This window comes from Erpetoichthys calabaricus, chromosome 12, assembly GCF_900747795.2.
Source record: "Erpetoichthys calabaricus chromosome 12, fErpCal1.3, whole genome shotgun sequence".
In the NCBI taxonomy this organism is placed as follows: Eukaryota; Metazoa; Chordata; class Cladistia; order Polypteriformes; family Polypteridae; genus Erpetoichthys; species Erpetoichthys calabaricus.
Genome location: NC_041405.2, coordinates 109,344,577 through 109,362,597, shown reverse-complemented (window position 1 = coordinate 109,362,597; position 18,021 = coordinate 109,344,577). Strand labels below are relative to the sequence as shown.

Below are 18,021 nucleotides of genomic sequence, written 5' to 3'. Positions count from 1 at the left end.
CACAGGCTGTGAGCATGATTTGAGCCTAGGCCCTTAGATCTGTGAGACTGAATAATGTAACTCATTTTGAGCCTTTCAAATACTTTCTAATGTTACCATAGCATAACCCAGGTTAAAGGCAACCTACTACAAAGCAGCCATTGGCATAATTGATTGTCTTTTCCTAGTCATTTGGCCATTACTTGATTTAGTGTTTTTCTCTTATTTGTCATGCAGGCCAGACCACTTGGATCAAAAAGTATCAATATAAAGCTGAGGTAATCAAATACCACTTCATTGTAGTGTAGTGAATAGAAAAATACATGGATTGTTGGCTTTGGTAAAATGATTGCACCCTCATGGAAATGTCTGCGTCACACTCTCTGAGTTTTTCCCACCTTGTTAGTTTAGTTGGTGTTGGCAACAGTACCGAATTTACAATTGCTGCAGATGATGCATTACACTTCCTGCTTGAATCATATACTTTGTTAGTTTGGCAAACACTGATGACAAATCATAAATTTGTTAAATTAAACATTTCACAAAAATTGTGGTTCAGGTTCTGTCACAACTATAGAAAGGAGTCATTCTTTAATGCAAGCCCAGAAAGGGAGAATTATCCTGATACTGGAAATTGTGATACTTATTAACATTCTAACATTTAGGTTCCAGTTGGGTCAGAGGGTCTCTTTGCTAACCTGCTTTTTTATAGTACAGTTGTGAGGAGACAAGAGTCTCTCCTAGAACCTGGGGCCTGACCAACTGCAAAGTCTAAATAGCACTAGACATAAAAATAACTGCCACGCCATCTCCAAACTTGTGCTACCATGTTAGCCAATGGAAATATTTTTAGAAGCAAATGCAGGGCACTCAAATGTTTGGTCTTGCACACCAAAGAATTTTCATCCCACTTTGAGTCAATTCTCTTGGTCGCAGGTCTGGGCAGGCAGTGGATTAAGCTCTGCCTCTACTGTAATTCAGTTTGATTTGTTTTAAGGCAGCATAATAATTTAGCACTGGTGTCTCACAGATCCTCCTTGGCCAGAGCTCCTTCTGCATGGCATTTGTGTGGGAGGTTGCTATTATCTTCTTTCTTTTAAAGGTATTTGTGTTTAGCGGACAAAAAGATTTTTATCTTCTCATCTTGTTGAAATGTTTATATACTTTGATTAGCTGCCCTCCCCATCCAAGGTATTTTCTTGCTATTGTTTACCGTTTCCTGTTGTGACTTAATCTTAATGTTAGGGTTTAGGTGAAGTGCTAGTTGATTATTGATTGATTATTAGATGGAATAAGTTACTGCTAACTGACCAAATAAGTAACTTCTGGATTAATCAGGTCAAAAACGTTTTGCAACACTTTGTTTATTTCTGTATACACTACATGACTTAGAAAGACCCTTAGTGTAAAGCTCGAAATCAGTACCAAAAGCCTCAGAAGGAGAAGGATCCATCAGCCTTCGGCTTGTGGACATGAAAGGGCAGATAAATATTCTTTATAAATAAAAATATGTATTGCACCAACAAAAGCTCATAAAAGCACAAAGGCACAGCAAGGGTTTCCTGAAAGAGGTAATCCCAAACCAAACATGTCCCAAAAACACAAATCCAGTAGAGTGGTCAAAAAATATAACCAGAATTTAAAATCCAGTTAATCCAGAAAAAAGGCTCAATAACAATAATTACTAGAACTCATCAAAACCACCAAGTGCATTCAATTGAACCAAGAGGGACTGCTTGCTTTTCTAGCCTTAACAGGGCTGAGGGCAGCCCCTAGACAGTGATATGCAAATGGCCCAGTGACACACAGAGATTATCAGAAGATGCATAGACACATGGAAACTAAGTGATCAACAATATTAACATAAAAGAATCAAAAATGAACAAAAAAGACATAAAATAGGAGCTTCAGCCCATTCAGGGGGGTGAGATGGGTAGGGGGCTGACTGACACACAACTTATTAACTGAAAAAGACTTCAGTTGATTCTTTTGTTAATTTTTAATACCCCAGTTGCTAATGCAGCTCCAAAGACAACTGCTTTTTTTAAGTATAAAAAATCTCCAGCGGGCACAAAATCAGAAAAAGAGAATAACTGCTTCAGCCCAACATAACTCTTGCATTTCTACTCACCCAATGTATACAAAAGATACCAGGTTGAGATCTAAACATCATGTTCAATGCATCCTCATATCTTGGCATAAAGAAGTGTCTGCTTACATTTCTATGACACCTGCCCTCACAAGATTCCCATAGATACAATGACAAGTATTGTTTTTAAAATTCATTTTTGGATTGGACCATTAATCATAATGCATGATAAAAAAACACACTTTTAATAACGTTTATGAACAGACAAATGTATAAAATATTGGTTAATGTCATGCATATTTTTTAAATATTTTTTTTTCCATTAGAGCCATAATATCTATAGCCATATTGTGTTTCCGTAAATACCACTTGAGATAAATAATTTTCTGGATCTTAACTCAATAATATGAACTAGGAGGAGTTCTTGTAGGTTTTCTTTAGGAATCAGTTAACCATGACATGTGTGTGTGCAGTTGGCAAACAAGTGCTGATTTTTTTGAGTCTTTATGCTTTGGTGGGGCACTTTTAATGCTTTACATCTTGTTAGTCCCTTTCTTTTTACACATAAACTTGTATTGTACAATGTGGAAAGTTGCAGTGTAAAAATTATTCACAGCTTGCAGGTAAGTTTGATATTTCTTGGAATGAATCCCCACTATATTGCCACCATGTCACAATCTAGATATCCTAAGTTTCAAATGTGTTAGAGTCCAGCTAAATTATCTCACTCAGAAGACCTTAGTGTCACTTGATCCCCCTTTAATAAGTCAGGGAGTGAAAAACAAGTTTGTTTTTCGCATTGAGTGCTTTGTTATCTTCAGGCTATTTATTTTGGCTTTGATAAGAGGCAAAAAGTTAAGCAATCTTACTGACAAGTGGCACCCCCCTCCTTGCCATTTATAGCACTAAATCAAATACACCTGCTATGCCCCCACCCCCACCCCACCTTGCTGTCCACAGTACCACCAAATGCTCAATGGCATGTTACAGTCAAACATTTAAATCTCCAAGTGAGAGATCAAATTGACAAGAATGAGCAAAGGTCCCACCTTCTGAAACACTAAAGGTGTTCTTGTGTCTAAAACAAAGTTTTGAAACCCTAAAGGTATATATTTTGTGCTGGGGTGAATCTAAATATGACCTTGGTGAACTTTGCTTTGGGTTAAAAAAAAAAAAACACTTGGCTTCAGTTATGTTCAGTTTTCTATGTCAAATGTCATGCACCCATTTTCCTGTTCATGCTTATCCTATTGCAGCAACATCACAGGGCAGAAAACAGCCTTGGTTAGGATTCCAGTCCGTCACAGGTAACAATGACTCATACATAGCCAAAGTGCAATCGCTATTTAACTTAACAAACCAGTCATGGAGATATAGAAGGAAACCAAATATTCTGAGAAAACCTGTAAACACAATGTAAACAGTGACCAGGCCAGATATTTAATACACAGCTTTAGAATTGTGGGGTAACCATGCTGACGATCGCACTATAGAGGAGGATGTGGGGTGCTTAAATACAGTCTACAGTAATCATTCAGGTCCAAAGTTTGGATTTGCACTTGTTAAACTAAAGTCAGACCAGCTACATTCATTTATGAGATACTTTGGAATAAACCTGTTTGTTCAAGTGGACTGAAACATCATTACGAATCACTTTAAGCCTGTGTCACATTTGGCATCTTTTCCAATGATTTTGAGTTGTAGCTTTTACGTTCATCTTAGCAAGTCGTAGACAGTCAGTGGCACATTCCTGTGAAGTTGATCACCTAATGTGACACGCCCAATGACTTTTATAACCGGTATAACTGTAAACAATCATATAGTTTTATCCTACTTTCATTATTTTTAATATTCATTTTATATTAGGTGGACCCAAATAATTTTTACTTAGTCCTTTATACTGTTTACCCAATTTTTCTAGACATACTTTGGGCAATCTCTTTTAACATTACCACTATCCAGCTATCATAACAAAAGCAGGAAGAGCACTAAGAGTATTACCACAAAAATAAAAATACAGTTCATTGCACACCAAGCCTGTAAAATCAAGTTTTCAAAAAGCCCAGTCAGCATTATTAAGCAAAATACAGCAGATATACGTAAAGTTACAATAACTATCACACTGCCTAGGGCCAGGAAACCTGTTCTAACTAATCATATGAACTGACTAAGATTTACAAGAGCAAAGTGAAACCTTTGATGAGCCAGTGTGAGTCTCCTGATTTGTGATGAAGCTACTGACACAATAGGAAACATGGCCAAACATGTCACATCCAGTATATAGAAACATTCTCGGACTTACTTAAACTAACTGAGGGTCACACTGGGCCAAAGTCTATCCTGGCAGTGCAGTATGCAAAGTTGGAAATAACCAGGATTGCATGCCAGTCTATCATGTGACAAGCACACATGTACATACCCTCAATTCTGATGGTGCCAGTTTAGAGTTGCTAATGCACCTACCACACACAACTTTGGAGATGTAGGAGGAACATGTACAGACACTAGGAGAATGTGTAAACTCCACACAGTCGACAGCTATACACAAGACTCAAACCCAGTATGCTGAATCCATAAAAAGGGTCCGTGCCCCACCAGTCCCGCTTTTAAAACAAATCAAATATATATGGATATCCAATTATAACATACCACTAGTTTGTTTAAAATAGTCAGGGCTACCATCCCTGTGTTATTCTGAACAGGGAATAGGCCCAGTATAACAAGTTAGCCTTCTTCTGCTGTCAACACATTTAAAGGAGCTTGACTAAAGATCCCTAGACCTTTATTAGATTCTTGGAAAGAATTTTTCAAGAAGGCCTGACGATGTCCTTAGAGTGTTGTTTATTGCAAACACCTGTATACATTGTGGCTCAATAAATATATCTCTTGGGCCAATGTGAAATCCAAGTGGTATACCACCCAATAGTGGCCAGTACCGTGCTATTCTTTTTGGTTTTGGAATTATGAGATGGGATCTTCTCAGTTATACATTGTAGCGTCATTTTTCAGAAGATCTGTATTTGGACCTTTTTTGTGACAGGGACTTTCATCATTCATAGTACGTATTATGCTGGGAAGGCCCTTAAGGTACTTTATAGATAAAATGCATTAAGGGTCCTCAATAAAGTCAGATAGGCCAAAAGATGTATTAAAGAAGTTCAATTGTAGTGGAAAAAAGGGATCCTTTATAAAGGAAATGTACTAAAGAAAAAATTGGGAAAACCTTAATAGTTATACTGAAAAAAACTGATAATTGTGCAACTTTCAATAAGGTTTGTCATGTGCCAATGATTGAATGTCTGTCGGAAAAAGTTGTCAAGAAAGGCACTGGAGCTTCTTTGTACAAACAGCAATATGCGAACAGTATAATACCTCACAGTGAAAGCCAAGTCAGAAGTTTTCTTACTTTTTAGTTTTCTTTCTTTTGTGTCAATCTAGGGCAAAATAAAGTTCTATCTATCTATCTATCTATCTATCTATCTATCTATCTATCTATCTATCTATCTATCTATCTATCTATCTATCTATCTATAACTATATACAGTAGTAAAACAAAAGAGTAATTGTATCAAAATATTACAGAGTTACAATAAATAAACAGATTTTGGAAAAACGTAATGAAATTCAGTAACACCTGAGAAGATTCATGTGTAAAACACTGAGTTTGTATCATATTGGGTCTGCTTCTTTCCCTCAGTCATTAGAAATACAAAAGAGCAGGTTGAGCTGGAAATTCCTGCCTCCGGAGGCATTCAGTTTCTTGTATAGAACAAAGCAAGTACCTGTAGATTTGAGTTTTCAATTGAATGCAGATCCAGTTTCTTGAATAAATAAGGGGTATCTATAACAGTCCAATGCATTTCTATCCAGACCAGATAAAATGGAATATAAGGGCTTTACTGTATGTATATGATTTAAGTTAGTTTGTTCTCTTTACATGAGTATGAGTTCAAAGTAATCAACATATAAAGATATGTTTTAATGTAAACCTTCAAGAGATAGCAGCTTAGGTCCAGGCTAATCAGCTAAGGTCGCACCTCCCCTGCCTCAGTCCTCTTCATAAAATACAGACACGTACACACACATAAAGCACACGCACAAAAAGGAAGTATTGTAAAGGGCATTTGATAAAAAAAAAATCTGATTGGTACATCCTCTCTGAAACCCCAAGATCCTTACAACCACTTTGCCTATTCTCATTCAACTAGCCGTAGTTCAGCATTTAATTAGACAGATATTGTTGGTTTCCCATTATTTTAATATGTTTCTATTTTGTTTTCTGTGTGTTTTAACAAATCTATGTCTTTGTGTGCACTGACTGACTGGTTTTATGCATTTAGTAATTTAATGTAAGTTACATATTACATGTAACGCATAATGGAGGATGGGAGTTAGAAAGTAGACTTTATGATATGGAAGTGTCTGTAACGAGTATGTCATAGTTCAGCACCATACAGTATACAGATCTAATTATTATGGTGAATAGTATGTATTAAGTGCAGGCCATGAGAAGCTATACTTCTATATCACACTTGCATGAGGCCATATCTTGAATCACGTGGCAAGTGTTCTCTCCATGTTATGATGACAGTAAAACAAAAGTCTAAAAGAACAGTTAATGGGCAGATTCTTGCAGAGTGGAATATGAATGATGAATAATTATTGATGGCTTGAATAATTTTTGTATAAGGTAAAAGACAACATGATGAAAGTATTTAAAATAATGAAGGAATATGTGCAGACACCTTTTATACAGAATTAATTTCTTCAGCTCAGGCACAAAAGGGAATCTTGTAAGGTCAAGTGTCATAGAAATGTAAGTAGTGACTCCTTTATGCCACAAAATAAGTATACATTGGACAGGATGCTCATATCTCAGCTTGATATTTTTTGTTCAGATTAATTGAGTAGGTACACAAGAGTTATGTTGTGCTGAATCAGTTATTTGCTCTTTCTGATTTTCTTTCCAATATCCCCCCATAGATTAGCGCATGTTTTCTTATACTGAAGTTATATGTTTCCAGTTAGTCAAACACAATTTGGTGTGCATCCATCCTAACCTGAACTTTGGTGGGATGTAAGAGGAAAGCCAAATTCACTATGCTACTCCCTTGCTGAGAGTTTTTCTAGAGTAGGTGTCCTTGGGTGTAAATATAAACCCAACTTAAACATTTTCTTTGCATTCTTTTTTCCACCACTGATGTTGTCCTCCAGGAATTGCTCTTCTTACAGTTGTTAATGACATTAAACAAAAATACTCTACTGTGTGTTTTTCAAATCATATAATTTATCATACTAAAAAGTGGGGGGGGGGGGGAAAGAAAAGTAAAGATAGTTATTTGAGTGTTTGCAGGATGTTTCCGGAATTTGAATACTTTGCCAGCTATTTTCTTTCTCCTAAAATTCTGAAAAAAAAACAGTTTTTCTAAAACCACCAGATTTTGGTACTGTATACATTGGAGATTGGTTTGATAAATTATTAATTTTGTTAACTATCAAACTTTAGGAGCAAAATCATTTAATAATTTTGCAAAATTAAATACATAAAGCCAATGTAAAAAATATACAAAGATTAAAAGTTAATATCTAACCTTCCTGAACAAATAAAAAACACTAATTTCAAGTGTCATTGTCTCCTCTCTACATAGTGACAGCTACCACGGCAGGTCCTTTAATCCTAACTGTTCACTATCCACAGCATATCCATCCATCCATTTTCCAACCCGCTGAATCCGAACACAGGGTCACGGGGGTCTGCTGGAGCCAATCCCAGCCAACACAGGGCACAAGGCAGGGAACCAATCCTGGACAGGGTGCCAACCCACCGCAGGACTCCACAGCATATACAAAAAGCTATTGAGCTGCTTTCATGGCAGTCATCTGCATATCCCTGAATTTCTGAAAGTCATTTTCAGTCAGAGGTAAACTAAGCCCTGGTGTCATGACCTGCTCTTGGATGTGCTCTTCTCCATACCTACCACAAGTAGTTTGCCTCTGCTTTGCCACAACTCCAATTTTCAGTTGCCTGGTAACTGTAATTATCTTTGCAGTCACCTGAAGCCATTTGTTTTGCTGGCTTCTTTATTTAAACTTTCATCCGGTATTCACTCTTTGCTCAGTTGCATGTTTTTTATCCCAGTTTCACTACTCCTGTGATTTTTGACGTTTGCTGATTTTCTTAAAATGTGTTTCTTAATTCTTTTGCTTGTATTTAACTCTTTTGGAATTTGAATTTGATGCCTATATTTGTAACTGCATCTTCAGCTGCTAAAGTTTGTTAACTTTCAGTCATTGTCATCTCCTATGTTGTCAGCCACATTTGTCCCTATTATGTTTGGCCTTGGGCTCCACATATTTGCTGTAGAGTTTACTCCCAATCAATATGAGAATGGAAGAAGATGTTGAAGACTCAGAATGGGCTGGGCTGGGCATGAAATAACATTATAAAGATGACTGTGATGTGTAAGCCTAACAGAAATGGAATGTCATTAACTAATAGTGAACACAATTTATGTAAAACATAACCTGTAGTGTAGCTTACCATTGGTAGTATTATTCATTTCTTTGTTGGGTGTTCTTTATTCAAATAATGATCTATTCGCCTGTTCTGAAAATATTTCTTAATTCTTTTATATCTCTCAGCATTGCATTAACACTGTTATTTTAACTATTGGCAAATATTGTAAGAAAAGCAAATATGTGGGGTCACAAAAGCTCTATGACTTGTTGCACCTTGTTGTATTTTTCAATGTGTCATACAGCCAGTGTTAATATTTGCTGGCCACACCCTAGATAGAGCTTTGATTTACTTGTGTTACTGTATATCATTTTCTAGCATGACACACAGAAACTTTTTTGAGTGCCAAGGAAGTTCAAATGAAACATATGCACTGCTAATGAATAACTAGATCTGTAATATTGATTGTAAAATGGAAAACAGCTGCAAATTCATGTCCAAAGTGAATAGTTCCTCAGCGTATCCCAGACTGTCTCACTAACACCGAGCACCAATGGCCTGTAGCTGAAACAATACAGTAATCTGTGCACACAAGGGAAATTAATCTTACATTGTTTCGATGGGAATATCCTCTTTGAGTAAAGAGAAACAACATCCATTTTCCTGGCACAGATCACAATCCTGTAGAAATCTGAGAAAGATTATTGTTCTTCCGCATTATATTTTGTAAGTTTTTTTTGTTTTGTTTTTTTTAATTAAAAACCTGTAGTCACATAACACATTTTGCAGATTCAGTGTTTGTGGATTTTTTTATGAATTTTACATTGGTGGAGTTCTTGTAAACTGATAATTGTTATATTAATGGAGATATTGCGGCTGATAGGCCACATATTTTTTTTCTTTTTGTTGCTGCTGGCTGATCAACTGTGACTTTTTATTGTGCCATTTCATACTATATGTAATAGATTTTTCATTATGTACAAAGAAAAGATTAAATATTCAGTTTAATCAATCAAGCAGTCAGTACTTACTGAATACACCATGCTTTATAGTTTATAATAAAAAGTTAACCTCTATGTCTTTTAGCATTTACAAAATGTTTACTGATTATATGCTGCAAAGTCATTTTACTTTGTTTTTCCCAGTACCCACGTAAAGTGTTGTTTCTTCTACTTCTGGTGTCAGAAATGTATTGTGAAGTAATGGTGTAAAAATTTGGCATATATTGTACACTTTATCTCCTATTAATAAATCCAAGCATTGACGTTGACTTGTGTAATAAAAGAGTTTTATAACACTCAAGTTTTGTTCCTTTATTATGGCGCGCTCTGCTCCTATTAAGCATTTACAAGAATCGATCCATGCTTTGTTACTGTTGTTTGCTATCCTTTTATCTCAAAAACACATAACACTATAAAAATACTGCTGGCCCAGAGCCAAAAGTCAATGAATCGTTCACTGAAAGCACGTTTATTGTGCAGTAACTGTATAAATAAAGGAGTGACTAGTGTGTACAAAAGCTATTTCATGTCTGCAATCTCATGTTTGAGTAAAACATGGAGCTCTTTTCTTGTTGGAAAATGAAAAGAAAAGAGATTTGAGTTGAATACAGGACCCCATGTGGTGAACTTAAGACTAACAAATGAGTAAATTACAGCATCAAAGGCCATAGCTTTTTTTAGCTTACTATAGAAACCTTTCTGTTTAGTCATTCACTTTCCGTCAGGGTAGCACATATTACCTAAACTAGAGATATGATATCATGTGTCAGAATGATTTGGATTTCAAACAGAGTAAAGACGCAGCTCAGGTGCCACATGAACCACAGGCATTCAGTTGTTTAACTTGTGAACTGCGGGCAAACAGCATTTAGCTGATAACGTTCTGTGAAGTTGCTTAATGTTTTCTTACATTATAGCTGAACTTTGTGCACTTTGCCTGGTATCTCAGACAAATTGCTGGAGGTAAAATATATATATATATATATATATATATATATATATATATATATATATATATATATATATATATATATATAATATATGTATGTATATATGTATGTATATATAAACAGTAAATGTTGATTTCTACTTTAAAGCGTAATTCCTGCAATTTGAGACTACTAAATTACCAAAAAACGTTGAAAAATGTAAACAGGTTAAGGAATTTGTTGCTGTATTTTGCCAATTGTATGTTAAAAATTGATTTTTCAACTTAAATTCTTTTTTCAAAATTTTAATTAGCCTTTTGCTACTAAGAAAACCTTTGTATGATTTCTAGTACTAAGTACTAAGCCTCATTTCTCAACTGCATTATGCCTAGTGCTGCTTCTTTAAGCACAGGCTCAAACACTGCCTCAGGCTCTGTCTAGGTGAAGCGGCCATGCTGTTTCTGGTTTCATCCCATATCACATGCTTGTAAGTCAGTCAGTCAGTTATTTTCCAACCTGCTATATCCTAACACAGGGTCACGGGGGTCCACTGGAGCCAATCCCAGCCAGCACAAGGGCGCAAGGCAGGAACAAATCCCAGGCAGGGCACTCAAACACCAAGCACACACCAAGCACACACTAGCTCCGAGCCTATCTGGGTGTGCCTTACATGAGACTGACATCCCGTTCCATTTTGATGGGGCAGGTCCTGCCTTCTAATGATTTCTACCAGACAAAGAAGGTTTCCAAAACTGGTGAAATTACAGTATATCGATATAAGTGATTTCTGGATGTCTTTAGTTTTTCAATTTTTTTAAAGATTACTAATATATTCATATATGTAGGGGAATGTACAAGCAGTCCTCTTGAAACTTTTATTGCCATTTATATAAACTATATATGTGTGTATATAATTGTGTATACTTTATTTTTCTGTTCTTGTTGCTTATCCTTTTACATAGTGTTCCATCTATGCTGTATTTGTAATTAGTACTTGGCAAATGGGGCCTATATGAGGAAGTACTTTTTATAAGAATGAGATTAAATGATTTGCATATATGTACCTGTTTGCCTTAGTATAGTTTGTTCAACCATCCTTCTTCTAATATGATTTGTTGGCTCCAAAAATGCACAATTCTTATAAGTAAGCTCAATTTGATGACTATATTGCCTCGAGCATGCTGAAAAGTTGCCAAATGCTCAAAGGGGTAAGGTGTTACGTACTTAGACACTAACAATATTCCAAGTTTCGTTAGACTACAGGCAAGTTTATACCACTTTTACCAGGTGAAGTTCAAAACATGTTGACAAAGCTTTCAATCTTCTTTCTTATTTGTAGGAGAGAAGCCATACAGATGCAGTTGGGAAGGATGTGACTGGCGCTTTGCCCGTTCAGATGAGCTGACCCGGCATTATCGTAAACACACAGGTGCCAAGCCCTTCAAGTGCCTGGCTTGCGGGCGGTGCTTCTCCCGGTCAGACCACTTGGCGCTGCATATGAAGCGCCACCAAAATTAGGGGACGTTGGCGCAGAGGAAGAAACCAAGTTTGCCTCCATGACTCTTCCCTTTGTTGCCTGCTGTATATTGTTTCCTTTGGGCTTATGTTATAACAAATCCTTTATGTTAAGGAGAACCTGCCACGAGATGCACAAATAAGATCCAATACATTACAAAAAAATTTCTTGTTTTTTAAAAACATGACAAGCAGACACATACGTACGTGTATGCAGTTTAGGGTGAGCGCGTGTGTGTAAGTGAAAACTGGATGTACAATAATATGAAAAGAGGGATTTTTTTTATCTTTATAATTTATTTTTCTTTTTAGTGTTCATGTATTGTATTCTTTAACTTTCTGTAGTACACAGACAATGAGTGAAAATATTTGCTGTAAAATATTGATTATGTTTTTTGTTTTTTTTTAATGGTATGGGAAAAGGTGAGGAATTTTGTTCAAATCCAAGACCTTTTACTTTTAAAATGTAGTGTTTTCTAAAGAAGATGTATTTTTATAAAGGACAGACTTTCAGTGTGTAGTAGTCATCTCAAATCAAGCACTTCCACTGACAGTAGGACAATCTGGAGCCAGGCTGACGAGCGCTGGATCTTACTGACTACTGCTTTTTACACTCGCAGCACATTACTGGCTCATTATTTTACGAAAGATGCTTTATTTTGATATGTAAACTAGAAAAGAGTATTAATTCATTCTGCAGACGCCATAGGAGAAAGCACTACTTTTAGGGTAAAACTAAGAACAAAGAGTGATGTGTCTCCTAGAGGTCTGTGCCTTAAAATGCTGTGTCACGGTTCATTTTATAATGTGACACAATGTCCTCACTAGAACATAACGTGTCATTTGCTATTCATTCTCTCTTGTGATGACTTATGGAGTTAATAGTCAAAGGATGTGTTGATTGTCATCAGAAAATTAGCCAAAGTCACTTAAAGTCAAGACCACCCGCCAGAACTGACTTTCTTCTGAAATGTGCCTCCATCATTCTTTGTCCCTTGCTGGTACTGTTGCATGACTGATGCTAAGCAGCTGACCCTTTCTCCCCTTTCTGTGTCACACGGCTCTGATTCAGTCGTGTCACACTCCATTCAGTCAAAGTCCCCAGTGAGCTCAGCTTCCAGTGAAACTGGGCATAGCACTTCTGTCATGTGCTGGGAATTTTAAAGGCTGGAAAGTATTCTTCATCACTTAACAGCCGTCTGACATGCATTTTTGTTGTAGCATCATTTCTGTCTGTGTTCGTTATTTACAGACATTTTCTTGTTCAGCGAGTAAACTAAATCAGATAATGCTTTGATTCTGATTGTTGTATGGACATTTTGTTTCTGAAGGTTGAAAATGAGAAATCCAAATGTGTTCTTTTGGTGGATGGCTGCAGCTTTATTTTTATAAGTCCAGTAACCTGTTTTTGTTGTTGTAAGTGAAGCAAAGGAAGTGTGCAGGTGTAAAAGAGTTATAGACCACCTCGATTTGCGGAATAGACTTTTGCAGATTTATCACACAAGTACAAGCTTACTTTTATATTCAGTAGCAATAGATAACAGCCCTCATTATGCTGTTCACCAAACTGGACTGTCAAATCCATCGCATCTGGAAGCGCACTGTGCATAACGCAGAATTGGCATTTGCTGACGTTTGGCTCAGGAAGGACTTTTGAATGAAACATTGTAAAATGTGGGACTGTGAAATAAATTTTTTTAAATGGGCCAAACAAATATTGTGTGCTGACAAAGCATGGATATGTGTGCAAGCTAGTGTGTGTGTGTGTGTGTGTGTGTGTGTGTGTGTGTCTACATAATGGGCAGTTTTCTAACATTAGTAAGAAATGCCTCATTAAGAGCATGCCCAGAGTTCTGAACCCCTTTTGTAAATACAGTATTTTGGTTTTTGGTAAAAAAAAAAGTGAACTGTACATATATCTAGATGATAATGCAATGTTTATATTATGAACAAAAGGGATTTTTAAGTGGTGGTAGTAAAATATTTTTGAATTTGATACACTGTAGAATTTTTACTAATTCTAAGGAAATCACGTTTTGTATAAAATATTATAATGACTATTTACTTTGAGAACAACATATTTTTCCATTGAAAAATGAAAACCTTGTAAAATAAAGAACAAAATAAACAGATTATAAAGATTATTTCTTTTGCTTGTGGTTCTTTGACGGCTGTCTCTATAAATGCCATTTTTGTAACATTCACTGAACAAGTTTACAGCTTCTGTTGAATTTCTCCTGTTTACAATTCATGCTTCTATTCATGCTGGTATTATATTTGAGATGACCTTAAATTCATATTTCAACTTTTTCTTTGTCGCCATAATGATCATAATCCAGGTTTACCCCTCAGATTCCGATATAGATGTTACCAACACAAAGATGCCTTTGCTGACACCCCCCTCTTATAATTGCCATTATATGGCCCACAATTGAGATGAGATCCTGTTCTGACCATAATTCACAAGGTAAGTGAGAACACGGCACATTTCAACAGCAAAATGTACAAACATGATGCATTTCACAACCACGAGCAGCTGTACTGCAAAATCAAAAATGGACAAAATATAAAATGAGATACAGCAACCATGAAAATAATTCCCTTTAAAATATTCTATAGAATTTAATTCTGTATGTATTTGTGAGACTCAAGGAATGTGTCTCTGATATGGATGTGAGCAACCAATACTGGAGCACCACAAGGAACAGTCCTGTCTCCTTTCCTCTTCACACTGTAAACCTCAGGCCATACATAAAACAGCAGGTCATGTCACTTGCAGAAGTTCTCAGATGATTCTACACTGATGGGGTGTACTGACAAAGGGGATGAGACAAAGTAAAGGAGTCAGGAGGAAAAGTTTGTTTCATGGTGCAAAGAGAATTGTCTGCAACTTAACATCAGCACAACCAAGGAACTTGTCATTGATGTTCAGCACACCAAAAGAGCCTCAATGTCCAGTCACTATTCAAGGAGTGGATGTGTTGGTGGTCCATTCCTACAAGTACTTGTGGGTCCACATCAATGACAGACTGGACTGGTCTCAGAACACAGAGAAACAATATAAGAAGGAGCAGAACAGACTCTTTTGTCCTAGGAGACTGCATTCCTTTAATCCTTCACACCTTCTGCAACTCTGTGGTGGCCAGTGCAATTTCTACACTGTGGTGATGTGGACTGGTAACATTACTTCAGGAGAGACCCACCGAATCAACAAACTCATTAAAAAAGGCAAGGTCAGTTATAGGACACACTCTGGACCCCCTGGATGTAGTAGTAATGGAGGGAGTTAAAACAAAACTGAGTGCCATTATGAACAATGCTGCACATCCTCTCACTGACACACTAACACTGAGGACTTTCAGTCAACAAACTATTCAGCAGAAGTGTGTCAAGAAACACTACTGAGAATTCTTTATACCAACAGAAATATGTCTACATAATGACGCACTGGGACTGGAGCCGCTAAGTGAGAACTTTTCTTTCTTTTTAATTTTCTGTCCATTCCACAGCTGTGCTCAAGTCCTAATTTGGGTTGCTGAGGTGGTTCATCGTGTGGTGAGACTGTATCAGTGCATGATCCCAACTTCTGTCTCTTTTTTTGTTCAGACCAAACTCTGTGTGTGTATATTTATTAATTTATTTACCTGTATTTATTTATTTAAAGGGCTTCTGTAAAAATCCAGATTCTCCTCTGGACACAAATAAAGTTCTATCTATCTGTCTATCTAATCTAAACCTTTGGAAATCTTAACCTTCTGTTACGAAATAATTTATAGGGCAAGGGTGTTTTTTTCTTGTTTATTAACTTTAGAGTTTAATTTTAAGAAGATGGAAATGCATATAATACACCAGCAATGTCTCATTTGTAGTGTATATTGCTATTGATAGAGGACTACTTTTCTTTTGTTATTTGTAAGCCTCACAAAAGGATGGGGATTTCTGCTTGCCCTCTGAAAAGCAATGTGTACAATTATCCGATTTCAATATATAGTGTACAAAAAGTACAACATAATACACAATAAATGAGCAAAAAGGCTCGTACAACACTCACTCTGTGGAGGCACACTTGTGATGGCTCCATATCAGCTAGCTAATGGTCTGAAATCTCGAAAAACTAAAAGCGCTCAATTTCTTCAAGCATGCTTAACGGTGCTTGACTTTCTCCTAAAGGACAAAGGAAGTCTTCCCAGTCCAGCCATGCACATAACACAGCGCACACCTACTCTGTTATCTTTCCAGAATTTATACTTGGAATGGATTTTGTGAGGACACTTGCCATGTCTCACCTGAAAAGAAAAATCCCAGAGTAGAAAATGAAATGGAAGTGCCGATGACTAATTAATCATTCACAAAGAAAAGCTTATTTCAGACTGAGAAATACAGGTGGTGTTGTTGCGAAAAATCTATGTATTGCTTCTTCCAGAATTTATTGTTTAGGTGTGACTACTCTTGTCTGACAGTTGTAAGTCGTGCTCACTGCCAGCAGCAGCCAAGTTTGCTGAATGCAAAAGAATTTTCCCGCAGTGACATTGAGTTCAGTGCAAGTACCTGTATAATATGAGGGAGAGTCAAGCAAAGTTAGAAAATAGGATTTATTTAAAAATGGAATAAACCTTAACAAAATTGATGAAGTCATTTCTCTTTGTAGTCTCCAACCTTCTCGAGTGGTTGTGAGGACAAGACAAAACCTTTTATTCTGCTGGAATCCAGGCACTTCCAGGAAGGGTGGAGACTACATTGAGAAATCAGTTTTGTTCAGGTTCATTCCATTTTCTGATAAATCCCATTTTCTTAACTTTAGCTTGATTCCCCTTCATATAAGGCATTCATTCATACGAAACTCATGCTACATGAATACATACGTTGAGGCGTGATGCAAGATGCAATGACAGTGATGCACACCAAGCAGTAGTAAGCTAGCACGCAGAACAGTGACGTGCGGTGAGGTTCGTGGCTGGTGAGGCACGGACTCCTTCAGGGTCAGATTTACAAATATATGAACCCAAAAATGTAGCTTATTCACTACTATACCACATCAGCATTCTTTACACACACATACAGTGCATCCGGAAAGTATTCACAGCGCATCACTTTTTCCACATTTTCTTATGTTACAGCCTTATTCCAAAATGGATTAAATTCATTTTTTTCCTCAGAATTCTACACACAACACCCCATAATGACAACGTGAAAAAAGTTTACTTGAGATTTTTGCAAATTTATTACAAATAAAAAAATTGAGAAAGCACATGTACATAAGTATTCACAGCCTTTGCCATGAAGCTCAAAATTGAGCTCAGGTGCATCCTGTATCCCCTGATCATCCTTGAGATGTTTCTGCAGCTTCATTGGAGGCCACCTGTGGTAAATCCAGTTGATTGGACATGATTTGGAAAGGCACACACCTGTCTATATAAGGTCCCACAGTTGACAGTTCATGTCAGAGCACAAACCAAGCATGAAGTCAAAGGAATTGTCTGTAGACCTCCGAGACAGGATTGTCTCGAGGCACAAATCTGGGGAAGGTTACAGAAAAATTTCTGCTGCTTTGAAGGTCCCAATGAGCACAGTGGCCTCCATCATCCATAAGTGGAAGAAGTTCGAAACCACCAGAACTCTTCCTAGAGCTGGCCGGCTATTTAAACTGAGCGATCAGGGGAGAAGGGCCTTAGTCAGGGAGGTGACCAAGAACCCAATGGTCACTCTTGCAGAGCTCCAGAGGTCCTCTGTGGAGAGAGAAGAACCTTCCAGAAGGACAACCATCTCCGCAGTAATCCACCAATCAGGCCTGTATGGTAAAGTGGTCAGATGGAAGCCACTCCTTAGTAAAAGGCACATGGCAGCCCGCCTGGAGTTTGCCAAAAGGCACCTGAAGGCCTCTCAGACCATGAGAAAGAAAATTCTCTGGTCTGATGAGACAAAGATTGAACTCTTTGGTGTGAATGCCAGGCGTCACGTTTGGAGGAAACCAGGTTCCGCTCATCACCAGGCCAATACCATCTCTACAGTGAAGCATGGTGGTGGCAGCATCATGCTGTGGGGATGTTTTTC

The 18,021-nt window shown here is 37.1% G+C and overlaps 1 protein-coding gene across 1 annotated transcript in view; it reads left to right on the top strand.

Annotated features, from left to right (window-relative positions):
• Nucleotides 1-14,114, top strand: part of klf5l (Kruppel-like factor 5 like) — a 71,954-nt gene extending 57,840 nt beyond the window's left edge. Inside the window, exon 4 of the mRNA XM_028815995.2 lies at nucleotides 11,795-14,114. Coding sequence (XP_028671828.1) covers nucleotides 11,795-11,973 — 179 coding nt within the window. The 3' untranslated portion in view covers nucleotides 11,974-14,114. The remainder of the gene's footprint in view (nucleotides 1-11,794) is intronic.
• The last annotated feature ends 3,907 nt before the right edge of the window (nucleotides 14,115-18,021 follow it).